At 45.7% G+C, this 27219-nt stretch overlaps 2 protein-coding genes across 2 annotated transcripts; both read left to right on the top strand.

Moving 5' to 3' along the window:
* Window positions 1–4972: 4972 nt before the first annotated feature.
* On the top strand, window positions 4973–5428 carry LOC123499068. Its single transcript, XM_045246670.1, has one exon. The coding sequence runs from the start codon at window positions 4973–4975 to the stop codon at window positions 5426–5428; it is 456 nt and encodes a 151-aa protein (XP_045102605.1).
* Window positions 5429–24987: 19559 nt separating this feature from the next.
* On the top strand, window positions 24988–26065 carry LOC123499306. Its single transcript, XM_045247115.1, has 2 exons — window positions 24988–25913; window positions 26021–26065. Exons 1-2 carry the CDS (start codon window positions 25480–25482, stop codon window positions 26025–26027), a joined length of 441 nt encoding a protein of 146 aa, XP_045103050.1. The 5' UTR covers window positions 24988–25479; the 3' UTR covers window positions 26028–26065.
* Window positions 26066–27219: the final 1154 nt, after the last annotated feature.

Below are 27219 nucleotides of genomic sequence, written 5' to 3'. Positions count from 1 at the left end.
TGTATATATTAATGACATGCCAGAGGGAGTAAACAGTTATATTAATTTGTTTGCGGATGATGCGAAGTTGTGTAGGTGTGTGAAGAGTGAAGAAGATTGTGAAATTTTACAGGCAGATCTGGATAAGATTTGGGAGTGGAGCAAGAGGTGGGAAATGGAATTTAATCTGAGCAAAAGTCATGTGATGGAGATGGGGAAGAGTGGAAGACGGCCAAGAGGGTCATATAAGATGGGTGAAGAAGTAGTGTTGAAAAAGGTGGAAAAGGAAAAGGATTTGGGAGTGATAATACAAGACCATGGGCAGTTTGAGGCTCATATTGATAAGATGTTTGGAGAAACGTATAATTTGATAAGAAATATTGGATTAGCCTTCCATTATATGGATAAAGATATGATGAATTAATTAATTAGTACGGTAATTAGACCAAGATTGGAATATGCTGGAGTGGTTTGGTCCCCTTATAAAAAAGAAGCATATAAGGAAGTTGGAGAGATTGCAGAGAATGGCAACAAAAATGGTTCCGGAATTGGCAGAAATGACCTGAGGAGAGATTAAAAGAAATGAATTTGCTTACCTTGGAACAAAGAAGAGAAAGAGGAGATTTAATACAGGTTTATAAACTGTTGAACGGACTGAATGAAGTGGATAATGAGCAAATGATGTTGAGAGAGGAAAACTTAAATAGAACTACGAGATCGCATAGTAAAAAGATAGCCAAGGGAATATGCTTGAAGGATGTGAAGAAATATAGTTTCCCACAAAGATGTGTGGAGGTGTGGAATGATTTGAGTGAGGAGGTGGTGTCAGCGAGGAGTGTGCATAGTTTTAAAGGAAAGTTGGATGTGTGTAGATATGGAGATGGGGCCACACGAGTATGATACCCAGGCCCTGTAAAATTACAACTAGGTGAATACAACTAGGTGAATACACACAAAAAGGGTTTTCTGAAAGTTTAAGAGAAAACAGACCAAAAACTAAGACGCCGGAGTATTATTTATTATTATTCATTTCGACTTTTTTCCACACTACCTAAATAATAATAATGATAATAATAATAATAATAATAATAATAATAATAATAATAATAATAATAATAATAATAATAGTTTCCCACAAAGATGTGTGGAGGTGTGGAATGGTTTGAGTGAGGAGGTGGTGTCAGCGAGGAGTGTGCATAGTTTTAAAGGAAAGTTGGATGTGTGTAGATATGGAGATGGGGCCACACGAGTATGATACCCAGGCCCTGTAAAATTAAAACTAGGTGAATACAACTAGGTGAATACACACAAAAGTGGTTTTCTGAAAGTTTAAGAGAAAATAGACCAAAAACTAAGACGCCGGAGTATTATTTATTATTATTCATTTCGACTTTTTTCCACACTACCTAAATAATAATAATGATAATAATAATAATAATAATAATAATAATAATAATAATAATAATAATTGCAGAGAGAGAGAGAGAGAGAGAGAGAGAGAGAGAGAGAGAGAGAGAGAGAGAGACAGAGAGAGATTAACAGATGGGTGTTGGGTCGGTACTTAATCTGATAATTGGGAGTCGAACTGGCAACGTCGCACTCATGGGAATTCCAAAATGTGCCCTGCCCTGAACGGACTACATAGAGTGGAAAGACTATAGCATGTCAGCCTGTTCATTCCTGCATATACTGGAATGTCCAGGCACCCAAACCAGCGAGAAGGATTTATGACATGAATTCAGCTTATTAATGATGTTGCCCTAGATTTCATTTGTATCCGTGCGGCCGGACTCTATTGCCTGAAGGGCTGACATAGAGTCCGTAAAAATTATGATTGAATTATGAGGTGAATTTAAAGCATAGTCTATGGCTTTATCAATTGCAAAAATTTCAGCAAAAAACATCGATGTACGGGTAGGCAGTCGGAACCTGAGGGTACATTCACACGACCACACACTTGCACCCACACATTCATCTGTCTTGGAGCCATCGGTGTAAAGATGTAGGGATGGAGGGAGGCCAGCGACGAGGGCCATGAAGTGTTGGTGGAGTTCCGCCTTGGCAACAACAGCCTTCTTCCCCGGCAACCAATTGTAGATAAAGGTGGTGGGATGTTGCTTCCATGGGGGAAGGGTGGGCAGCATGAGGAGGTTCACATAGTCCAGTCTCACTCCCGTTTGCTGGCAGAGCATATGTAGTCTGACTGAGACTGGACGGCGGACCGCGTTGTGGAGGTGGTGGTGCTGCCAGACGATCTTGTTTGCTGTGTTACCAAGAGGAGCCTTCCGGGCTGCCTTTATCCCATAGGATAAAAGTAAGGCGTCGCGTCGTATCTACAGCGGTGGTATGTTGGCCTCAACCTCCATCTGCGCCACACGAGTGCAGCGCAAGGCTCCAAGACACATTCGCACACATTCATTCTGCAGTACATCCACAGCCTCCTCAGTGTTGGTTCCGACCAAGGAATATACAGAGAGGAAGTTTTGGTGTGTGTTAAAGTTTGGAGGACAGCGACGGTGCTGCCATCTGTTGGAAGCGAGTAATTTCATAGAAAACGTTATTAGGAGTAACTTAAAATTTCTCCCATGCTTAATTCCTCCCCCCTCTCCCCTTATTTTTTCCTGCATTCTCTCGTGGTTATGAATTTATGAATTATATATATATATATATATATATATATATATATATATATATATATATATATATATATATATATATATATATATATATATATATATATATATATATATATATCTGCTCACCTCCGCCTGGGCCACACCATACTCATTACTTGTATTGCCTACGTCTGTCTTGTAACCACTTCTGCCCTTGGTGTAGGACTATCCTGAGGCCATGGAACATTTTCTGCTTCAATGCCCACGCCTCCTCTCTCAACATACTGCATTACGCTCCCGGCTCTCCGCCCTGGCCATCACAACACTCGACCTGCCACCCTCTTGGCGGCCTCAGGCGTCCACCTTTCCTAGCAACTTGCTGTCCTTCGCCTTACTTGTGCCTTCTTGAGGGAGACCAGCCAGCTACCACGCCTGTGATACCCACACAAGACTACCCCAGGGCTCATAAGGATTCAAAAGAGGCCACGAAAATCTATGGATCCTTATGAGTCCTGGGGTACTCCTGTGTGGGTATCACAGGCGTGGTAGCTGGCCGGTCTTCTTCAAGAAGGCACAAGAAAGGCAAAGGACAGCAGGTTGCTAGGAAAGGTGGACGCCTGAGGCCGCCAAGAGGGTGGGCAGGTCGAGTGTTGTGATGGCCAGGGTGGAGAGCCGGGAGCATAATGTTGAGAGAGGAGGCGTGGGCATTGAAGCAGGAAATGTTCCATGGCCTCAGGGTATGTAGCGGCCGTTTACTTAAGTCTGCCCTACAATCATTGCATTTTCTGTTATCACCATACATTTCCTGTCTCACCATTTCATGGCATACTAATTAATTATTTACTTTTTTTTATAGTATATTTGTCTTACTCTCATATTATTATATTATTCATTTTATTTATATTTGTATAATATGCAACACAAAACACTACACATTCACACACATTCACTCATTCATACATACATTCATACATACACAATCACATACAAACTTATTAAAATTATTATTGTTAAATATTATTTATATATGTACCCAACTATTTTTGTAATAAACTAACCCTCCACTGAATGCTTTTAATTCAGTTTCCTCAATTAGCATTAGCTCCAATAGTTGGTACTCTTTCCATACCAACAAATGGTGACCCCATGAGCTAGCTAAGAGGAAGGAACCGTGGCTGTATAAGAGCCACTGTCTCCTAGCCCAAAGACCTGCGCCAGCTCCGCCTGGGGTATTCGTTGGAGGGCTCCTACCCGAAAAAGCTCCACCTCCATATGTGGTGTTCGTGGAGTTGACGGTTAGGCCGGGAGAAATATTATGCCTTAGGCATAGTAAGGGTTAACTATACCCCCCCTCCTAGCACCTTTGTGCTCCCTCCCCTTCCTGCTGCGCCTTCTGCGCCCACCTTTCAGCGCCTTCTGCGCCCACCCTTCAGCGCCTTCTGCGCCCACCCTTCTGCGCCTCCTACAGCACCTTCTGTGCCTCCTACAGCACCTTCTGTGCCTCCTACAGCACCTTCTGTGCCTCCTACAGCACCTTCTGTGCCTCCTACAGCACCTTCAGCACCTTCTGTGCCACAGCGACACCTTCTGCGTCCCTCTGTCCCGCCCACCTTCCAATTTTCACCTTTGCACCCGCCACCTGGATTACGGCGTGATATTGTGCTTACCCGCCACCTGGATTACGGCGTGTTACTGTGCTTACCCGCCACCTGGATTACGGCTTGAGTGTTACCCTTTTCTCGACCCGCCACGTGGATACGGCGTGAATCCCCATCCCCCTGTGCAAGCACACACCAGTGACACACTAGTGACACACTCCAGTGACACACGCCAGTGACACACACTAGTGACACACTCCAGTAACACACGCCAGTGACACACTCCAGTGACACACGCCAGTGACACACACTAGTGACACACTCCAGTGACACACGCCAGTGACAGTGACACTATTGTGTACAACAGCAGCTCCCTAAGACCTGCTGTGACCCATAGGATCTTCACGCCAGAGCCTAGTGCCCATCACCACCACCAGCCATGTCTCAGGAAGACCTTGCTGCGACGGCGGTGTCTTTTAAGGCACCTCCCTTCTACTCGCAGGACCCATCCTTGTGGTTCTGTCTCTTGGAGTGCAGCTTCAAGGCATCCAAGATCACTAACAGCCTCACCAAATTCAACCATGCTGTTAGCTTCTTGCCATCCGACGTGCTTACACATATCTCTGTCGTCATCTCCACTGCTGCCTCCTCTGACACTCCCTATGAAGATTTGAAGACTGCCCTACTAACGAGTCTACAATCTTCCGTCGCCACCGTCTCCGTGAGCTCCTCTCTAGTGAGGAATTAGGTGATGAGAAGCCGTCACAGTTGCTGAGTCGCATGAAGCAACTGCTTGGTGACAAGTACCAAGCCTTCGACGCTGATCTCTTCAAGCAACTGTTCTACCAGCGCCTTCCTCCTGCCATCCAGCGTAGCCTCTTCAGCGTCAAGGACACTTTGAAACCTGACGCCATCGCTAAGTTGGCAGACGACTTCCTGGCGATTCTTCCTGCAACACCTGCTTCTCCTGTGTCTTCTGTCACTACCACACAGAATGACACCCAGTTGTCTCACCTTACCAAGCTCATCTCTCAGCTTACCACCGAGGTTAACTACTTGAAGAAGCAACTGCATGATGGCCGTCGCTCACGTTCCTCCACTCCTCGCCGCCTCCAGCGCCGCTCCCGTTCTAGGAGCCCAGGTCTGTGTTGGTACCACAACAAGTTTGGTGCCAAGGCCAACAAGTGCGTTTCCCCATGCACCTACAACACGTCAAACACCAACGGCGAGCAGTGATGCAGCCAATTGCCCGCCAGTGTTTCTCAGCGCTGCTCCACCTACGAGACTGCCGCTCCAACACAAGGTTTCTCATAGACACCGGCGCCGATGTCAGTATTATCCCCGCGCCCGCCAGTCTACGCACCTTGCCGCCTCTCTTGCATCTCCACGCCGCCAATGGGACCAAGATTCCCGTCTACTCACGGCGCACCATGCAAGTGAATCTCTACCTCCGACGTCGCTTCGAATGGACCTTCTACGTCGGGGATGTCAGCCAGGCAATTCTCGGAGCAGACTTCCTCAAGCACTTCAACCTGCTGGTCGACGTTAAAGGCCGCAGGTTAGTCGACCCTCTGACCTCTGTCTCCTCCTTTGCTCGACCAGCACCAGGAGACAGCACTCTCCTCTCTGTCATCAAAGGGGACCACCAGTTCGCTGTTTTACTCAAGTCCTTCCCCACGCTGACTCAACCCTACTCAGCCAGCGTGCCCGCTAAACACCATGTGCAGCATCACATAGAGACTTCAGGACCGCCTGTACACGCCAAGGCCCGCCGTCTTGCTCCCGAACGCTACCGCCAGGCCAAGGCCGAGTTCGAGTCTCTGATGCGGCAAGGTATTGTGCGGCCCAGCAGCAGCAACTGGTCATCAGCTCTTCACGTCGTCCCGAAGAAAAACGGCGACATCCGACCCTGCGGAGACTACAGAGCTCTCAACTCTTGCACCAAGGAAGACCGTTATCCTGTGCCTAACTTGCAGGAGTTCTCGTCGCAACTCTCTGGTTCCACCATCTTCTCCCGCATCGACCTCATCAAGGCCTTCCACCAGATTCCTGTTCATCCTGACGACATACCGAAGACTGCCATCATCACTCCCTTCGGTCTGTTCGAATACGTTAGGATGCCCTTTGGCCTCAGGAATGCGGCACAGACGTTCCAGAGGTTCATCGACGAGGTCCTCCGCGGTCTTCCCTTCTGTTTCGCCTACATCGACGATCTTCTCATCGCGAGCCCCGACGAAGCCTCGCACAGACAGCACCTCGAACAAGTCTTCCGCCGCCTCCAGGACTACGGTGTCCAGATCAACGCCGACAAGTCAGAGTTCGGCGTGGCCTCGCTCACCTTCCTTGGTCATACCGTCACTCCAGCAGGCATCACTCCACTTGCCACTAAATGTGAAGCCATCCAGCAGTTCCCGAAGCCATCTACCCAGCGCCAGCTCAAAGAGTTCTTGGGCATGGTGAACTACTACAACCGCTTCATTCCACACTGCTCTCTCCTGCTGCAGCCTCTACACGCCATGATCAAGCCGTGCAAGCGTGGTCAGTCGGTCATGCTCACCTGGACACCGGACACTGACGCTGCCTTCCTCGCTGCCAAGAAGGCCCTCAGCGACGCAACTTTGCTGTCCTTCCCTGTCCCCGACGCAGAGGTGAGCATCGCAACTGACGCCTCTGGCAATGGGACTGGTGCTGTCCTCCAGCAGCTCGTGGACAGTGCCTGGAAGCCGCTCGCCTTCTTTTCCCAGAAGCTCAACACTGCCGAAGCCAACTACAGTGCCTACGACCGTGAGCTCCTCGCAATCTACAAGGCCGTCAAGCGCTTCCGGTACTACATAGAAGGCCGCCGCTTCCACATCTACACCGACCACAAGCCACTCACCACCATTTTCCTGAGAAACAAGGCAACCTACTCTCCTCGGCAACTTCGCCATATGGACTTCGTTTCTCAGTTCACCACCGACATCCGGTACATCAAAGGTGTCGACAACGCCCCAGCTGACGCTCTCTCCCGTGGTATCTCTGCTGTGTCCTCCATCGACTACACTGCCATAGCTGCCGACCAGTCCGGCGACCCCGAGCTGGAAAACCTCCTGCAGAACTCGGCGCTCCAGATGAAGAAAGTCACACTCCCAGGTACCAAGGTCTCTCTGTATGCTGACGTCTCCACAGAGGCCGTCCGCCCTTACTTGCCTCAGCAGCATCGCGTCAAGGCCTTCCGTCAGCTACATGACCTCTCTCACCCTGGTATCCGTGCCTCCCAGCGCCTGCTGACTTCTCGCTTCATCTGGGAGGGCATCAACAGAGATGTCAGACTGTGGACCCGCACCTGTACCGCCTGCCAAGCCTCCAAGGTGACTCGTCACACACACTCTCCGCCTGGCACCTTTCCTCCAGTCTCCAGACGGTTCGACCATATCCACATTGACTTGGTCGGGCCGCTGCCGCCCTCTGCCGGCCACCGCTACATCCTTACGTGCGTGGACCGGTTTACACGCTGGCCTGAGGCTACACCTATTCCAGACATCACCACCGACACCGTCGCCAACGCCTTCATCGCCACTTGGGTCTCAAGGTTCGGTGTTCCTCTGAGCCTCACCTCAGACCGTGGTGGCCAGTTCGAGGCTAATGTCTGGAATAGGATCATGGTATTTCTCGGCATACGGCGCTACAGGACTTCGAGCTACCATCCCCAGTCAAATGGGATGGTTGAGAGATTCCATCGCCAGCTCAAGTCCTCCCTGATGGCCGCCTCACAGCGCGAACACTGGTCCCTGGCTCTTCCTCTTGTCCTCCTCGGCATCAGGTCCTCTCTCAAGGAAGACCTCCAGCATTCCTCGTCCGAGTTGGTGTATGGCGCCAACCTCAGGCTTCCCGGCGAGATGCTGGTGCCCTCACAAGAGCCAGACCTGTGCAGTGCCCGAGATTTCGCCACCCGCCTCCACAGTGCCATGCGCAACCTACAGCCAGTCCAGCCTCGCTCCTCTCCTAAGAAGATTTTTGTGAGCCAGGACCTGGACACCTGTACACACGTCTTCGTCCGCGTCGATGCTGTTCAGCGCCCCCTCTCACAACCATACCAAGGGCCCTATCGTGTCTTGCGGCGGACACGCAAGACTGTGACCATCGACCGGAACGGCACTCAGGACGCTGTGTCCATGGACCGGGTCAAACCGGCCTACCTGCTTGACCCTGCTCAACCTCAGGTGGTCGCCACAACGTCCCTGGACGGTCCTGACTCACCCAGCCGCACCAGGAAAATCTCGTTTCTCCTCCCTCGAAACTAGGGGGGGAGTATTGTAGCGGCCGTTTACTTAAGTCTGCCCTACAATCATTGCATTTTCTGTTATCACCATACATTTCCTGTCTCACCATTTCATGGCATACTAATTAATTATTTACTTTTTTTATAGTATATTTGTCTTACTCTCATATTATTATATTATTCATTTTATTTATATTTGTATAATATGCAACACAAAACACTACACATTCACACACATTCACTCATTCATACATACATTCATACATACACAATCACATACAAACTTATTAAAATTATTATTGTTAAATATTATTTATATATGTACCCAACTATTTTTGTAATAAACTAACCCTCCACTGAATGCTTTTAATTCAGTTTCCTCAATTAGCATTAGCTCCAATAGTTGGTACTCTTTCCGGAATCTAAAGCTTTTCGTCTTATCAACTCTTCTCCTCTAACTGACTGTCTTGATTCTTTAAGTCACCGCCGCAATGTTGCATCTTTATCTGTCTTCTACCGCTGTTTTCATGCTGTCTGCTCTTCTGAACTTGCTAACTGCAGGCCTTCCCCTCCTGCGGCCTCGCTGCACAAGACTCTCTACTTCTTCTCATCCCTATTCTGTCCATCTTCCTAATGCAAGAGTTAACCAGTATCTTCACTCCTTCATTCCCTACACTGGTAAACTCTGGAACTCTCTACCTGTGTCTGTATTTCCACCTGCCTATGACTTAAACTCTTTCAAAAGAGGAGTGTCAAGACACCTCTTACGTTAACTGGACCCTCCTTTTAGATTTTTCTGTTTTTTCTCTTTCTACTTTTCTTTTAACAGGGCCTGGCAACCAGCGGGATTTTTTTTTTCCAACACTGTGTTTGCCCTTGGCCAGTGCCCTTGTAATGTCAAAAAAAAAAAAAAAAAAAAAAAAATTTAAGATTCCTGGGGACGGGAGTTGTTGACAGAATATCATTAATCATTATACAAAATAAAATGGGACTAAGAACACTATCCTGTGGCACCCCGTTCTCCTGGACGAAAATGTCCGAGATTACGTTACCAGGAAGCTTGACAGAGAATGTTCTGTCCTGAAGAAAATTATAAACAAAAATAGGCAAGTTACCTCTGAAGCCATGAGCGTAGAGTTTCATGAGGATACCGTGTCGCCATGTCATGTCGAAGGCTTTGTGGATGTCCAGAAACACCCCTATTATGAATTCTTTTTTGGCAAAAGCCTCTGAAATGCAATGCTCCAGATGTGTTAGGTGATCCATCGTGCCTCGGTACTTCTGAAAGCCCAACTGCTAATCACCTAACAGACCCTTCGCTTCTAAAACAAAAAAGTAGCCTTCATTTTATCATACGTTCCATGACCTTACATAGACAGCTCGTGAGCGCAATAGGACAAAACGCACTGGGGTCCGTAAGGACTGAGGGAAAATGTGGGAGGTCCAGATAGTATTGTAGAGTGTTAATAATTTAAAAAGGGAATGGTGGCCGAGATGCTGTAACATAATGTATGAAATATTGTCTGGACCGGGACTGGAGCCTTTACAGGATTTCAGGGCAAAGAGGAGTTCATCCAATGTAAACTCTGTGTTGTAATCCGAGTTTATGCCTCCCATGGCAAAGTTTGGGACAGTGAGTTCAGCTGCCTCCTTACAAGGGAGGAAGGCAGGGTCATAGTAGGTTGAGCTGCTTGCCTGATGAAAATACTGGGCTATTGTATTGGCTATGTCAGCTCTGTTGTCTATTACATTATTATTTATTTTTAGCGTTGTAATGGGAGTGTATGGATTTTTATTGTTCAATATGTGTATTGTCTTCCATACTTGTGTGAGGGGGTTGTGTGGCTCACTGTAGATATAAATTCACGAAATGAGTTTTTCTTTGCATTACGCATGACTTTCCTTGCCTGACCCCTTGCCTTTTTGTAGGCTATGAAATTTGTTTGACGGGGCTGCTGGCTGAAGTACCTGTATCGTCTATTGTGCTCACGAAGTGCTTGTCGGCAATCTGTTGTCCACCATGAGACTCCATGCTTAGTGTGAACTGCAGAAGTCTTCGGAATACAAGCCTCAGCGGCGTGTAATATGGATTGTATTGCGTTGCTGACCATCGTGTCAATGTCCTCGCCAGATATATCCACGTCGGCAACCCCACAGAAGGTTGCCCAATCTGCTCTCTTGCAATTGAACTTGGGAGGGCGGGGGGTGGGTGGGATGTTGCGTGCATAAGAGATGCAGATGGGCAGATGGTCACTTCCATGGTAGTCGTCGATGACTTCCCAGGAGAAGTCAGGGAGTATATTTGACGAGAGCAACGACAGATCATTGGCAGACGCGTTACCAGTCCGATCATTTACACGAGTCGCACTTCCATCGTTCAGAAGACAAAGGTTTGTCTGTAATAAAATGTTTACTATCTGCTCCCCATATACACTTGACCTCTCACTTCCCCATTGTTGATGATGGGCGTTAAAGTCGCCAACAACTAGCCTGTTGCCCGGAAGCTGGCTAATTAAAGAAGTAATATCATCATCAACAATGGAGGTATTGGGAGGCAAGTAGAGGGAACTGATAGCCAGATACGTGTCGTTGAATCTCACCCTGCACGCGACCGCTTCCAGAGGTGTATTCAACGTCACTTCTGTTTGTGTCAGTGTTTTGTGTATGTATATGGCAACGCCGTGTCCCTCATATCTTCTATACGGATGGTAGTGTTTTAGCACTGCAGGATCAGGCTGATCCTGCAGTCTCGTCTCCTGTAGACAAATCACGGAAGGCCTGTGTATGTTCACTAAAAGTGACAAATATGGATCTTTATTCCGAATACTTCTGCAGTTCCACTGTAACACCTTGAACATTATGGTTTAAGAGTTGTGGTGGCGGCCGTTTTTCTTAGTCCTTTTGCGCTCAGAGGCGCTGCCGGGGGACCTCTCCCGGCCCTTACTAATGATGACATCCATTGTTTCATCAATTGTTAACTCCCCGGAGCTGGTCGAGAGGGAGCGAGCGTGTGATCCCCTCCTCGACGGCGCGGAAGCGGCGACGACATGAGAAGGGCGTTGACATTCAAGTTTTGTTAAATTTAATTTATTAGACTTGTCTGTCTTCTCACCCTTACTGGGAATAGGAGTAAAAGCAGACAGGTATGGAGCAGAGGAAGTTATAGGAGTAGAAGTTTTAGTAGTAGTAGTAGTTTTAGCAGATGATGAGGCAGAGGTTGAAGGGGAATCAGTGGTGGTAGATGGAGCAGGCAGCAGGTCGCTGAGGTCAGTCTGGATGGCAACAGTACACATCTTAGGTGGAGCCCTTACTGTTGAAGCGTAGGAGACGTTTGAAGCAGGCGCGGACTGCATCTGCTTCATTCGCATCCTTGCTTCATAGTAAGAAATTCCCTCAGTAGCTTTAACGCGTGACAAAGTGGAGTGAGCACCCTCACAATTACGGTTTTTCTCTACCAAAGATGTGCACTGGTCCACCGAGTGGCCCTCTCCTGCGCATCTACTGCAGTAAGTATGAGATGACCGACAAGCGTTGCCATGGTGACCATAAAGCTGGCACTTGAAACAACGGAGAGGATTTGGAATGTAAAGACGAACGGGAACCCTCTCTGGCAACTTAGCAGCACTGAAGGTGAGAATAACTGAAGCTGTGCTCCTTCTGGTACCGTCAACCATCTTAGTAATCTTTCTATCCTCAATGACATCCTGATCAGTCATACAATCGACGATCTCGGTCGGTTCCATATCCACAAAATCGCGGTGGGAAGCGACTCCCCGACACGAGTTCATGGATACTGGAATCGAAGCCTCAATCTCGATATCATGAATGAACCGGAGCTTCAACAATGATTTGACTTGATTTACGTTAATGGTCTGGACAAGTAAATCACCACTGGCAAGTTTTTTAACATTAGCAACATTTCCAATATTACAATCGATGACCTTCTTTATTATAAAAGAATTAACCGTAGACAGGCGGGTGTTCGTCTTAGAGTGGAGAGTCACATAAGTCGCATTGGAGGGGTCAAAAGACAGTCTGGCAGTCGGGGGTCGTTGATCAGTGTCCTCCCTCCCCCTTGCGGGGGGAGGGCAGGAAGGTCCGTCAGGCATGGAGCGGGGTACACCCCCCCCCTCCTGCAGGAGGGAAACGGGACACAAGTGGGAGGAAGTCAGGGAGGAGTTTCCTAGCGTCAGATTGTCCTGCCAAACCACTCTAGGGGGTGCCGGACGGTGTTAATTCACCCCAAAGGACGCTCACTGAGGCGGATCCTCCATAGGTGTGAGAGGAAAGACAATCTGACAACAGGCACCTTCTGTTGCCGCTAAGGAGAGGACAGTGAAAAAGCAAAGCTAAAAACATGGGACAATGGGATTCCTACCTTTATTTAACTAATCCTAGGCCTGAGAGGCGTACAAAAAATCCACACAGAGGTGGCTGAAGGACAGAGCGCAGGACATGTATTTGTAGCACGGTGTCTAGGCCGAGTCTGAGCTCCTTTTTTTTTTTTTTTTTTTTTCTTTACGGGGGTTGAAGAAAAGGACATCTAGCTAAAGAGAAAGTGGTGGGAAGAGAAGGGATGAAAAAAGTTAGAGAAGGATAGAGAGTGGGATTGACCACGTTACTGTTTTTGTTTTATTTTATTATTTGTATTTATTTTCATTTTCTTATTTCTATTATCTAGTTTGCACTCCAGAGTGCAGACAGTATAAAAATAGTTATATAATTTATTGTTTTAAGTGACATAGGGACTGCAATTGTACATACAGGAACCCAGCTGTCCCTATGACTCAGACTCCTGAGGGAAGTGAGTTCTGTCCCACGTTCTACGAGAGAGTTTGCCTGTTTTTTTTTTTTTTTTCCTTGTGCATTTTCTTTGTAGGACAGCTTCCCCCAGAAGAGACACAGCTAGCCCTAACAAAAACAGACTGTAAAGTACTGCGGCCCCTAGTGCTACATTCTTTTAATAGACTTGTTATCAATTATTTCATGTATGTGATGGTGTTGAAAGATCCGTCGTCGTCGGTGGTCCGGGTCGTCCTCGTCGCTCGTCCTCTGCAATTCAATCTGTGGAAACTAAAAAGAACAATAATCCCGTCTGGTGATGTTGCCTATAGTGTTTCCCAGCTAAATGTGTTCCTACTCGTGGGAGACACGTGTGTTTTATAGTGATTGTAACGATTTTTCGGAGTGTTTCTCGCAACATTTTATAGTTTCTTCCATGATTTTCGTATTTTAGAAGTATTTTAGGTTATAATCGCTTCAGGTGTTTCCATTGTAATTATCTTACTGCATTTGGAAAACCAGGAATGCGTATTATTGTGTGGAGTTATTAATGTTTTATATTGTTCATTCTCACTTATTTTTATAGTTTCCCATGTATTTAGTGCCCTTTGATGATTTACTATATTTAGAGGGGTTATGCCGTATTTAATATGTAATTCAGCAGTATTTAGTTGTTGCTGTTCATTGCAGTGAATAAATCTTAATGCTTTATTGAGTACTCTTTGCATTTTCCTTTTTTGAGAGTTAGAGGCCATGCATAGCGGTATTGAAGGATATGTGATTACAGGAATTAAGAGGGTTTTTATTAATGTTGTCTTTATTTTAGGAGTTAGGCTGCTAAATCTTCTTAATTGTGAATGAACTCCATTACCCCTTTTTATTGTGTTTGTAATGTGGTTAACGAATCCATGTGTTGTTATATTTAGACCAAGAAGTTTCCCGTTTTTGCTTGTTTCGATTTCTTTTCCATTTACTTTGACGATTTTTGTTTTAAGTTGTGCAATAAGTATTATTTTGAATTTTTCACTAGTTTTTAATTTTCCAAGTTCTCTCAAATTTACTTATTCTTTCAATCTCACGTTCCACTTTAGCTTTCATCATTAGCTTTGACTTGCTTGGAGAAGTGATTATTTGTGTTACATCATCAGCGTACATAGTGTCAAGACAACCATACGCGGGTGGAGTAAGATCGTTGCTAAACAGAGTATATAGTGTTGGAGACAGTACGCTACGTTGTGGAACACCACTTAGAAGATTTAAAATTTTACTGAATTTGTTACCTATATTTATTTTTGCAGTTCGATATTCCAAAAAATTACACAAGATTTTTTCAAGTATGTCTGGTAATCTCAATCTTAATATATTATATTTAAGGCCATTATGCCATACTTTATCGAAAGCTCCACCCTCTACGCGGGACTATTTATATGGTACGTTCTGACGTCACAGCGTATCAGCCAATCACCCTTCGGAGAAATTGAGGCATGAATGGTAACATTAAATTCATATTCTAAATGTCTCTCGCTGACTAATTTATATAGATATATTTCTAGTCAATACTGCTTTTTTTTTTTTTTACCAATAATTAAATCATGAAGCCCAAAAAGCGAAAAACAATAATGAATGATCGCCAGATCCATCAGGATTCACCTCTGCCAGGAAAGTAATTGTCATTGGATCTGAGTACTGGATTCATCAGGATTTGCCTCAGCCAGCAAGTAATCGTCAGTTGATATCCAAGTACCGGATTCGTCAGGATTTACCTCAGCTGGCAAGTAATCGTCATTGGATTTGAGTACCAGAGGCTGGTAATCGGATCCCTCTTGCCTTGTCAGATCCATTGGATCCGGATCCAGTACTCGGATCCTGCCCAGCACTACTGCTCGCGCGAGTAGTTGCAGATGTCTTGCCCCGCTATCCCGCCCTGCTCTTCGTTCTCGTAACCCGCATTCACCCTGTGTACTACCTTGGATTTCCTTTTGTACTGTGATCACCAAAGTAAACGTAAGAAGCTTTACTAAGTGTTTCCTGCCAGTCCTGCCTGTCTGAGTGAGTACCTGTCTATGAGTTGTGTGCCTCGCATTCCCTGCTAGCCACGGATCCTCATCAACTTATCCCTGTGCCGCCCCATCCTGAATGCTGTCCTGGTCTCTACCGCTGAGAGTAAGTGGTTTACGGTTGTGGCGTTGGAAGCTGAAGTAAGGACCTTGGGTGCCCTGCCTTGCCCGGTGGGTGCCCCTGCTGTGCTGTGTGGGCGGCGGTTTGTAACAAGTGGTGTCAGGAGTTTTGGGATAAAGTTTGGCTAGCGAGGTTGCCGAGTACGCGTGAATGTAATGGTTCAAAATTCCGCCGCTGCACACCAGTGTAATGCTCCCACCACAAGTGTAGTGTTTATGATAAATTTAAGCTCATGCACAAAAGAATTATTATTATTTTACTTACTTTTAAAGGAAGGTTGATTTTTATTAGGATTGGAAGAAAACTATGGTTGTTAATGAGAAAAAAAAAAAAAAAAAAAAAACGATTTTATTGACTGATGACTGATGGTGGGGGAGAGTAATGATAGGCTGCCACCAGGTCCTGATAGTTCTTTCACGGGGATGAGAGGAACCACAGGTTAAAAAAAAAAAGATTAAATAAGTAAATAAATAAATGAACAAATTTTGAAAAAAAATAAATAAATAAATATATATATATATATATATATATATATATATATATATATATATATATATATATATATATATATTTATTTATTTATATTGAGGTAACGCTTTCTTCGGAGGAGACTAGGGTAAATATAACACTTCTATCGGTTGTCCGGCCATCAGAACAAAACACCGATCCGGGAGTACAGTTCCGAGAAAATGCCACACAGAAAAAAAAAAAAAAAAAAACTCAAATGAGAAAAAAAAACTTCTAATCACCAAAAAAAATGATGAGATAGAGGACTCGGGAGGACACACTACTCAAGAAAAAAGACATGAAAAATGACACTCGTTTCTCCCTGAATGGGGGGTGTGTTATGTTAGTGTATGTGTGTTCATGTGATGCCACGAGGCTGAGAGCGAGAGACTGGCTTATCTGTGAAAGATGAGAGATGGACGGCGACTCAATATTATTACACTAATTACTCTCAATTTAATGTATTCACTTCTTAACACTGTATGGTCAGTTTTTAGTACTTGAGGAAAGAGTTCAGATAAGGGGGATGGAGAAGATGACTCTCACATACCTGTGAAAGCTGAGAGATGGACAGCGACTGACATCGCGTGGGGGAAACTGGGACGCCAAGACGAAGGAAAGTGTTTGAATGGTCTCTTTATGATATTAAGTTTAAAAGTGGGGATTAATTTACTTAATGTTATGATACTAATGATGTCAAAAGAATTACCGATAAAGAAGCTAATTATAAGACTTGAATTTTGGGAACCAGGGATGCTTAAAATTTGATAGAAAGTTTAACAAAACACTTAGGATTTCACCATTCTGGGGAACAGCGTCCGAACATAGAAATTTAGATTTGGGGAGCTGCGGCGATCAGCCAATAGGAAACGTTTTTCCTCTGCCAATCCCTTGATCCACAACTACCTGCTGTGCGGAGTATGTCTGTATATCTGTATGTCTGTATATTGGTGTAGTGGGGGTGTCATATGTACTTGTATTATAAAGGGGGGGAATCCATGTTATATATACAATTTACATATTAATACTACGGGGAATAATCATGGCATTACACGCGTCCCTCCTCCGGAGAAAAAATTTTAAGCATCACTGTGAACCAAAGTTCCAACACAATACTATCTCCACTTCATTAAAATGAGGAGTCTCCGGTGTGCTGAACGGGAGCCGACATGTTGGGCTGGTTGTGCAAACACTATATTCTGATTCTTGAGATGGCACCTGTCAGTCCACCAGTTGGCCTGCATACCTCGGGAGGTTGCAGTTTTCCTGAATTCCTGAAGATGAAGAGATGCTGGTGAGGACTCCCCAACCGGTCTCAGTCCTTGGGCGCTGACGTGGTCGCCACGACCGGGCTAAACCTGTATTCTCGCCGGTTAGATCACTCCCAAGGAAACACTTCCCGTACATGCTACCTCTCACTCTCACATTCACACTCTCTTTCACACTACCTTTCGCATCCCAATGTTATCCCCTGGGCAGATAGTGAGCGCTAACCAGGTCCTGGAATAACTGCCACACAAACAAGCGTACTGATTGTAGAGGTGAGGAAGGCGTTATTCACCCTTCCTTCGAGTTAAAGAGCCTCTGAATTCCAGACATCGAAAGAACTTAGAGTCTTACTCACTGCACTCGAGAGAAATATGACCAGAGACACTGACTGAAGCGTCGTTACTCCCAGCACTCAGCCAGCCCCGGCTCGCCCACCAGAAAGACTCAACACTTGCACACCATATTACATATCAATATAGGGACACCTAATCACCATCATTCTTTCCTCTGGAGGTGACGAGTAACCAAGTCTGTCAACACTCTTCGATGAGTCGACGTGGAGGCTGCCGGACTCTGGGTGGTAATTGTTCATCCACCGGATCAGGATCGAACTGTCTCTGGTATAAAAAAAAAAAAAAAAAAAAAAAAAAAAGTTCCAGCAACCACCCTTCACTTCCGTAATACGGTTTCACTTGGCCCGCTGCCCTCTGTGTTCGCTTACCCGTGAATACATTTTCCACTACGTAGATACTATGTTCTGATTTGATGTCACATACCCGGTATGGGCTGTCCCACTTCAAGTTCAGTTTGCGGCACGTACCTGATAAGGTGGTTTCTTTCTTAACCCACACCAAGGTACTGATCTCCACACTTTGATTTTTCCGCTTTTTGTTTGCATTGTCTCGGTACTTACGGGTCATTTTCTGGTGGGTCTCATGTATGAGGGCATGGACAGCCGCCATTTCATCCTCTTCTCCATCAATCGCAGGTTCCGTTGGGGACGGTAAGGCTTACAGTATGGCATACTTCCCCCGAATTGGGGGGGACCATCATACTACTCGGCTTGCGGTAGCTTGCGGGACCTTGCGCTCCTCGGAGGTGAATGCTTGGCAGTGTCTGGCAACCATCGTTTATCAACAAACCGCAGATGGCCGCCGCTTCACCACTATATTTTCAGTGTGGGGGATGTAAATGCTATTTTGACAGCTTATGCGACGTCACAGAGCATCAAAAACAATGTGGTAAGTCTGTTATCCCTTGTAGAATGCTGGAATAAGGCAATATGACCAAAATATTAGTATTTATAGCAATAAAAGACGGTGTTATATGTGTCGCATTTCTTCCCACAGCCTCTGAGGCAGAAGAGACAGCCTCTACTGCCATGGTAGCTGCTGCAGAGGCCCCTCCAGCACCTGTGGCTGCAGGGACAGTTTCCCTTTGCATTCGAAAGTGTTTCTTGAAGTCTTTCCCGGAGTAAAGAGGCACTATAGTCTCTGCATAGTCCTTGACCCTCACAGGACTTGGCGGCCTATCCTCTCCCTCTTCTCCTTGCCTTGGCAGCCTCTCTTCTCCCTCTTCCTCTTGCCTCAGCAATATTTCCTCCTCTCGTGCTACGAGGAGCTCTGCAGCGTCCAACAGAGGGTCTTCTGTGAGCTCTTGAGCGAGGAGGAGGAGAGCCAGCTTGGACGGCCATCTTGTCAACCATACCCGTATGGCTATACGCGTTCCCTTGCATTCCGTTCAGTGTTGCCAACCCCTACAGACTACTTCGCCCTACACAGACACTGAAATTGCCCTACATTTTCCTTCATTGCCCTACGATTCAGGATGAATCATGAAAATATCTCGATATTAGTTGGTAGTTTTTTTATTTATATACTGCTATATAGCAACAACAAAAATAATATGTTTTCTCTTGTTTAGTGCAGGAATAGACCTACATCTTATCTTTCTTGAAAAAAAATTGAATATATAATATAGATAGACTGGTGAAGCATAATGAACCCTAAATGAAATGTAGGCCTAATAAAAATATATAATTGAACATAGTACAATGATAAGTTAAAAATGGGCTAGCTTATAATTCTTACCTGTAGCCATACATCTCTAAACTTTTGCTTCCTGGGAGTCTCCTTTTCTTGTTTATCTAGCTCCCCGCGGTACTGTCTTTTCTTTTTGGGCGTAGAAGGGGAATCAGCCATACTATCACTATGTTTTCCTGTTAACACAGTCCTAAATAAAGGGGCTACACATGCATAATGCCGTTAATACAGTCCAGTTCCAAAGAAGACGGCAGCATGCTCACATGTACACAGTAGACCTGTCCTGCTCCTGTTTATCAAGGGATATATTCGTCGTCTCAGACTCGTCTGGCTTGTGATTGGCTCTCTCCTTTAAACGGGCCAATCACAAGGGGCTGTCAGACTTATGAGAAGCATTTTATGTTATGACTTGTGACTTATTATTTATTGTTGAAGAAGTTTTTTTTGTTACATAGTAGAGGGTAATAGAATTTTTTAAAAATTAGTACCTTTTTTTTAGCATATTTCCTTTCCGTTTACATAATTAATCTTTTGATGCAAAATAATTATCACTCATACCAAGAAATCGTAATTGCCCTACGTTTTGCTCAAATTTTGTAAAATTGCCCTACCGCCCTACAGACCAGGATATGAGGCTAAATTGCCCTACGCGTAGGGCAATTGCCCTACGGTTGGCAACACTGATTCCGTTGGGGGTTGCGGGGGGGGGGGCAGCGTGCTAACCTCCAACGGAACGCAGCCCTGATCCAACCAGGCGGGATGGATACCTTGAGAAGAAACTAAAGAACAGTTGTTGTCCAGTAGAGGTGTGAACCGCCTGGTTCATGATGCTCTGACAGGGTTGGAGAAGTGTGGGCCAGCGAAGCAGGTGCCCCTGACACAAGGCTGAGAGAACCGACCTCAGCGTCCTGTGCATCCTCTCTGTCTCTCCGTTGCCTTGCGGATGATAGGGAGTAGTATAGTAGAGTGTGATCTGGTAATGTTGGCAGAACTTCTGGAACTCTTGGCTCGTGAACTCTCCTCCATTGTCCAACACGATGCCAGTCGGGGCTCCGTAGTCGGCCAGGTACTGTCTCAGAACGTCAACAACATGTGTAGTGTGTTTTGTTCTTAGGGGGAAAAAATCTAACGAATCAACTGTAGTGATCAATGACTGTGAGAACATATCGGTAACCTTGAGATCCGGATACCATATCTGTGAGGTCTATACCTATCCTCTCCAAAGGTTTATGTACAGGGGGAAACTCTTTGTACTGCTGTGAAAGACCTTGAGTATCCTTGAATCTTTGGCAGGTAATACATTGTTTTACATAGTTACAGACATCAACTTTGAGATTTGCCCAGTAGAACAGTTCCTCAGCCTTTTGAATAGTCTTTTTCTGTCCTAAGTGACCAGACAGCTCATGATCATGACGAATAGCATCTCGGATTAACTGTCGAGGAACAATGAGAGTATAGTGGAGACTGCCATCTGACTTTAATTTCATGAAATAGAGAATCTCCTCCACTATTGCAAACTGATCTAGAGTGGCTTTTGGTAAGCGTTTAGTTGGAATTCGGCCACCCTCTAAATATTCTGTCAATTCTTGCCATACTGGATCCTCCCTCTGTTTTACTTTGTATTCCTTTTGATCATAACCGAGCCAGGTGGCCACGGGTGTTCGTGTTACTACTCTTATGGGTCGAGAGAGATGGTCAGCCACGAAATTATCCTTGCCCCTTATGTACTGAATGTCATAGTTGTACTCTCTCATTTCCAGAATCCACTGGTTCATTCTCGGCGATTTTGTCTTTCTTTTGAATACACTGGTTAGAGGTTGATGATCATTAATAACCGTGACTCTGGTCCCCCAAAGGTAGTGATGAAAATTTTGGCAAGCAAGAACAATAGCTAGGGCTTCTTTGTCAGTGACTGAGTAACGGGTCTCACAAGGATTCAACTTCTTTGAAAAATAACCTACGGCGCAGTTGTTACTGTTGGGTTGTATCTGGCTCAAGACCCTGCCGACATGAGTGTCGCTTGCGTCGGTCGCTAGGAAGAATGGCTGATCTGTTTGTGCCTTAACCAAGATAGGGGCCTTAATTAGGTGACTTTTTAGACATTCGAAAGCTTCTTGACATGTCGGTGTTCAGGAGAAACCTATTTTGATTTTGGTAAGGTTGGTAAGAGGGGCTGCAATTTTTGCAAATGAGGGGATGTGTTTACGGTAAAAGCCTACCATACCCAAGAATCTACGCACTTGTTTCACAGTGGTTGGGGCGTTCATTTTCATTACAGCTTCTACATTCTTTGGTAAAGGTTTACTGCCTACCTCTGAGATTAAGTGGCCGAGAAAAGTTACTTCTTCTAATCCAAAACTGCATTTACTAAGGTTTAACTTGGTCAGTTAAGAGGCCGAAAAGTTCTTTGAGGCGGCTCAGCAATTCATTAAAGTTAGTGGCCCAGAGAATCAGATCATCCAGATAATTTTTCACCCAGCCCTTTTTCAAAAGAGGAGCCAAAACCGAAGCTATTTGCCGAGAAAAAATGGCTGGCGAACACTTGAATCCAAATGATAATCGACGGAATCTGTACAAGGTGACTCCATCACTGAAGGTGGTGAGATAACGACTTTCTTCATCTAAGAGAACTTGGAAATATGCTTCCCGCATATCGAGAGTGACATAGTATTTGTGACCTGCGGCCTGTTCTACTAGCTCTTGTAAGCGAGGGAGTGGGTAGATGTCAGTGGCTAGATGTTTGTTTACATGACAGTAGTCGAGACACATGCTTTTACTCCCATCTGGTTTATTAACTAAAACTATAGGGGACAACCAGGATGCCGTTGATGGTTCTATAATTTCCCTCTCTTCCATGTCCTGAAGTATTTCAGCAATTTGAGCCTTCGCCTGTTCTGGATATCTGTACATTGGTGCACGGCTAGGTTGAGGATCAGTGATTTTAATGTGTGCTGGAGGACCTTTGATTAAACCTAATTCTTTGTCACTGAGAATGAAAAGTGGGTCGTGTTGGAGAATAACTTCTTTCAATCCCAACTGTTCAGAGCTGGATAAGTGTGACCAATTTTGCTCATCAATTTTCTTTAATAGTCTTTGCTCACGAGTTCCTTCTCCTTTAATCTCATGTTTCGATCTCATTATTAACTTACATCTTAATGAACCGTCATAAAAGTGTATTCCTCTAAATTTCTAATAAGGATTTTGAATATTGTTTTAGTGAAATGAAGACAATAATTTTGTATAGATACCACAAAATGTAGCACCACTGCTCTCCAGCGTTGCTACTTCTCAAGGTTGGACATGGGTGAGGTTAACCTCCCTGACCGCTGATAATCCCCAGGTCAAATCGAGTCACTCCTCCCCTCCCTGTCGCTCAGGATGGAAGGTGAATATCTCGTCCGCGCTACTCGCCATCGTAACCTTCATAGTCAAGAGAAATTAATTATTTACAGCATCAACAAGTTCTGCTTAGAGGATTCTTTTATTATCAATGTGGAGGACACTTCTGACGAAGAACTGTTTGATTAAATAGCTGAGAGAGGATTATGCCTACAGGGTAAAACCTCCATGAAAAAAAAAAAAACCGCACCTTAACTCTTACCTCATGGGTGGTGTGGAAAAAGAGTAAAATAAAACAACAAAAAAGATGCATGTCTACTTGTCTATTTTAGAGAGAGAGAGAGAGAGAGAGAGAGAGAGAGAGAGAGAGAGAGAGATGGGCATTTCTCCACACTTCAGTGTTAATCCTATAATTGGGGCTGCGACGTTTGGCGACGCCGCAACCGGGGAATCCCTGATGGGTCTCCCCCCCCCCTCAGCGGCCTTCATATTTGTGTCGGACTATAATTTGGGTATAATCTTGGGGAGCGTCTCCCAGCGTGACGGGATCCTGTCGCACATGACACACTTTCTTCTTGTTAAGTGAGATGTGACTAACTATGTAAGAAGCACCTCCCCAGGACATGACATTCTTCGTGGCGTCCCAACAAAATTTTGCTTGATTTAATACATCACACCCTAACAATACATCTACTGAGACATATGTGTCTGGTACTACTGGAAACCATTGTCTACAAACTTTTTCATTTCCGACATTAATCTCAGTCTTCACCATGCCTAGAATTCGTAAGGGCGCACCTATAACTCCCTGTAATCTTGGAGGGTTCTTGCGAGTGTTGACTTCACCTCCGATTCGCTTTGTGGCCTTTTCAGTCAGGAGTGTGTAACTGCTTCCCGTGTCTATCAGAGCTGTCATTACTTTGCCGCCAATTTGCACATTGATGATGGGAGAGGAAGAGTCTCCTGCTAGTCATATTTTTTTTGTGATCGTTGTTGAGGTGCAAATCCCCTGTCCCTATAGTCAAACCAGCTCTGGAGTCACTTTGGGTGTGGACGCTGCGGTAAATCCCCGGCTCGCCACTATGCCAAATCATCCCCAACACACATCACTTCATGTCATTTGTCACCTATTTACTAATTATTCTTATGTTTTATTTCCCATTAAATACTTTTTTAGATTCAATAAGGGTTTGTAGTGTTATGAATGCAGTAGTATTGTAATATAGATAATAACAATTAGTATACATACATAAATAACACGACACGTGGCAACGCTATTTTGCGGGGTTGTCAGGTAGGTCTGGGAAGGCAGGCAGGTCAGGGGTCGGGGATTAAGGTGGGTCAGGGTCATTCATTTATCACCTGGCCACCCACCCAGCAAGATGGAAGGAAGCGTCACGAATCGTGGTGGACCAATACAAAGCCGAGAGAAGGAACTTATATACAACGTATATAACTACTTCTTAGAACCTTGACTTATACCTCAGTGGTGGTGTGGAAAATAAGTCGAAAGCAGAATAGGTATGTTATACTATTTAGAAAGTTTTTTTGGGAGTTTTCTTTACCCTTTTCTACAAAATTATGCAGAGAGAGAGAGAGAGAGAGAGAGGAGAGGTGGTGGGGTGGTGTAGGCTTAAAAGGGTCAGGCGATCTCTAATCCTTTTTAATTGCCCTAGTAGTGGGAGAGATTTGGCAACGCTGTAGCTGGGATGTCCCCTTTTCCTCTTTTCCGACCCCACCCAAAGTGACTCCACAGCGTGGTTTGACTATAGATGGGCAATTCTTCTCTCCTCTGTAGCAACCTGGTCTTATACAATCAAAGCAATGACCTTGAGGAGGTTTTCTCCAGCACTCCCTTAGCTGGTGAGTGTTTGATCTACAGTACTCACAATAGTTACGTTTTTGAGGTTCGTGAGGTCTAGGTGAATCATGCCTTCCCTGGGCTACCTGTGCTTTTAACTGTTGGATGTTTTCTCTTAGCTCCTCTAATTCAGATGATTTACTCTTAACGAGAACTTCGGCTCCTTCCTGACTTGACTTCTTATTTTCTCGGGGTATCAAATTCACCTGATCATAGCTTTGGGCTTCCATTATTTGTCTCTCATGTTCTAAGCGCTCAAGGAACTTATTTAGGGGATATCCCTCATCCAGGAATCCTTCCAGTTTTTCTCGTGACTCTCTCGGTAGTCCATGCCAGTCTCCTCTTAATCGTACGGTCATGGTTTGGAAATTTTTCTTTGGGGAATCTTGTTTCTACCACTGCGTGTTGACATTTGAATCGCTGAGTGAATGCCTGAGGGGATTCCATCCAATCATACTTCATAAACTCAAGCTCTTGCCAGGCACAATCTACATTAAATTCAACATTGAATTCTTCCCTCAGGAAGGTTTTGAGTGTTGGCCACGAACTAATCTTTTTGTTAGCTTGATTGTTATGGATGAGGATGGCTAGATCTGAACTCACTCTACTTTTCGCGATCCTGACTCGATCATCATCTTGGTTACTACACTGCTCTACTAACTCAACAAAAATTTGGAGTTGTGCTTCTGCATCTAAGCCTTGTAACTAATCTAATCCAAGCATGGGAACGTCCTGTGGTTTGGTCAGGCTCAGTTGGGTGGATTTCGCGAGTGAGCTAGACGTTGATGGTGCTGAGGATAAGGAAGTTGTGTTTAGCAAAGTTCTTAGCTGCTGGACTTCTTGTTTTAATTTAATTGCTCTACTGGGGTCGACAATCTTGACCTCCTCGTCCTCAATTTCCCCTGGATTCATTCCGAAATTCATGGTGGTGATGAAGTGACAACTAGTAACACTGGGTAGGGAATTGATTTCTGTGTACCATCAGACACAAGTGGACATTCAGGTTTCCCACTGTCAGTAGTGTGGACAGCTCCGGAGCCTCTCAGAGATGGCCCCTGCTCCCCCTGCTTCAGAGAGCAAGTCACCTGTGGCAGACTGTGAGGAGGATGCTGCAGGTGAATGGACACTGGTCAACCGAAAGAAGAAGCGGTGCTACAGCCCAATCCCAGCCCGGACTGCCAACCCCGAGCCGGACCAGGGACACCTGAAGACTGCCAGCCCCGAGCCAGACCAGGGACATCTGAAGACTGCCAGCTTCAAGCCAGACCAGGGACATCTGAAGACTGCCAGCTCCAAGCTAGACCAGGGAGATCTGAAGACTGCCAGCTCCGAGCCAGACCAGGGACATCTGAAGACTGCCAGCCCCGAGCCAGACCAGGGACATCTGATGGCAGCCATGCAGATGCTGATGGACCAGATGTCTCGCCTGACACAGGAAGTGGATGGCCTGAAGACACAGATGCAACACCATCACGATGAACGGTAAGACTTTCCGCACCCTAACATGGAATGTCAATGGTCTACATGCCCGTTTCACTGACCTACACTCTCATGTCCTTCTCCATAAGCCTGACATTACTTCCTTACAGGAGGTAGGGCCAAGGGTGCCTGAGCTGCGGGGTTATGCCTCCCACACCCTCAGTTGTGGTGACGGCAGTAGTCGGGGGATGGCCACTTACATTAAACATGGGATTCTAGTTAACTTCATGGAAATGGGGGTCACTGAGGGTATTGAATTTATTACTGTTTGCTTGCACACTGTGGGTGAAATTATTTACTTTGTAAACATGTACATTCATGCTGGTGCCTTAAATATTGCAAATTTTCCTGAACATGTTCTTGAAGAGCAAAATGTTATCATGGGTGACCTTAATGCCAGGCATAAGGAATTAGGAAGCCACCTCACCACCAATGCTAATGGTGTGCGCTGGAAGACCACACACCCACACATGTTCAAGGAGGCAGACTTGATTATGTAGCCCTTATCAATATGCCAACATATACTGCCCAAACTTATCTTGTCAGGTCATAGCTGAGCGACCACTTCGCCCTGGAGACGACCCTCCCGGTGCAGTCCACCCCGGCAGTGCCCAGGAAGCGCTTGACAGTGCCACCATCCAGGATGATGGATCACGTCGTCCATGTGGTGGCATGGTACGCTGCCGTGAAGGGCTCCTTTGCTGATGCAGAGGCACTGTATGACGGACTCCTGCACACCATCGAGGGATTCATCGCGACTCCAAGGGTTCCAGCAAGGGCCCATGCTCCACGCTGCTGGACTTACGCTACCGACCCTGTCATTCTGAACTGCCAACAGATGCTCGCTGCCTACCAGAGACGTTGGTAGCTCAACCCAGCAGACACAGAGTCACAGGATGCCATGGTTACCGTGGCTCGACACTTCATGGATCTGCGGCAGCAGGAAAGGAAGAAGTACTGGGTCTCCTTCCTGGACAAGGTGCGCAGGACCCAGTCCCTCCGGGAGGTGTGGCACCATGTCAACAGCGTCCGGGGCAAGTCCAGACGGCAGGTGTGTGACCCTGATCCTGCAGGCAGGGCACAAGAACTCGTCTTGCAGTGGAAGGAAGCCTCATCCTTCTCTGGCCTTCCTGTGGAACACCAGGAGGCGCTTGATCAGCAAAGACCACGAAGGATGGAGTTGCTTTGCCACAGTGTTCCTCTGCTGGACGACACCTGTGTGCCTATCACGCATGACGAACTCCTCTCGGCAGTCAAGTTGGGCAAGTCAACAGCTCCTGGCAAGGATGGCATCACCTATGATATCCTC

This window comes from Portunus trituberculatus, chromosome 49, assembly GCF_017591435.1.
Source record: "Portunus trituberculatus isolate SZX2019 chromosome 49, ASM1759143v1, whole genome shotgun sequence".
NCBI lineage: Eukaryota > Metazoa > Arthropoda > Malacostraca > Decapoda > Portunidae > Portunus > Portunus trituberculatus.
The sequence above is the reverse complement of the archived record's forward strand: the minus strand, read 5'-3'. Positions and strand labels throughout refer to the sequence as shown.

Coding starts and splice junctions, on each gene's coding strand:
- LOC123499068 (XM_045246670.1), top strand. CDS start 4,973: ATGAAGCAACTGCTTGGTGACAAGTACCAAGCCTTCGACGCTGATCTC.
- LOC123499306 (XM_045247115.1), top strand. CDS start 25,480: ATGGCCCCTGCTCCCCCTGCTTCAGAGAGCAAGTCACCTGTGGCAGAC.